At 62.4% G+C, this 314-nt stretch overlaps 1 protein-coding gene across 1 annotated transcript in view; it reads right to left on the bottom strand.

Annotated features, from left to right (window-relative positions):
• LOC104490205 (myosin-6) overlaps positions 1-82 on the bottom strand; it is a gene marked incomplete at both ends in the record, with an annotated part of 12,987 nt that extends 12,905 nt beyond the window's left edge. The window contains one exon of the mRNA XM_010132462.1: positions 9-82. Coding sequence (XP_010130764.1) covers positions 9-82 — 74 coding nt within the window. The remainder of the gene's footprint in view (positions 1-8) is intronic.
• Positions 83-314: the final 232 nt, after the last annotated feature.

Below are 314 nucleotides of genomic sequence, written 5' to 3'. Positions count from 1 at the left end.
GGTTCAGCGTGTCGTGTTCCTCGATCTTGTCGAACTTGGGGGGGTTCTGCGGGTGGATGTCAGCCTCCTTCACTGTCACCGTCTAGAGAGGGGAGAGGACACCGGGGGGGTGTTGGGGGACACCCCATGGCTTAGGATGTGCCCCATGGGCTGTCCTTATGGTTTGAGAGGGTCCATGGGTTGGGGGCACTCCATGGACCCTGCTCCGTAGGCCCCACCCACCCATGGGTTGGGGGGTGCTCTGTGGGTGGGGAGTCTCCCATGGTTTGAGGGAACCTCCATGGGTTGAGGGTTCTCCGGTGGGTTGGGGGTGT

This window comes from Buceros rhinoceros, unplaced genomic scaffold (genome assembly GCF_000710305.1).
Source record: "Buceros rhinoceros silvestris isolate BGI_N320 unplaced genomic scaffold, ASM71030v1 scaffold15543, whole genome shotgun sequence".
Taxonomy (NCBI): domain Eukaryota; kingdom Metazoa; phylum Chordata; class Aves; order Bucerotiformes; family Bucerotidae; genus Buceros; species Buceros rhinoceros.
The sequence above is the reverse complement of the archived record's forward strand: the minus strand, read 5'-3'. Positions and strand labels throughout refer to the sequence as shown.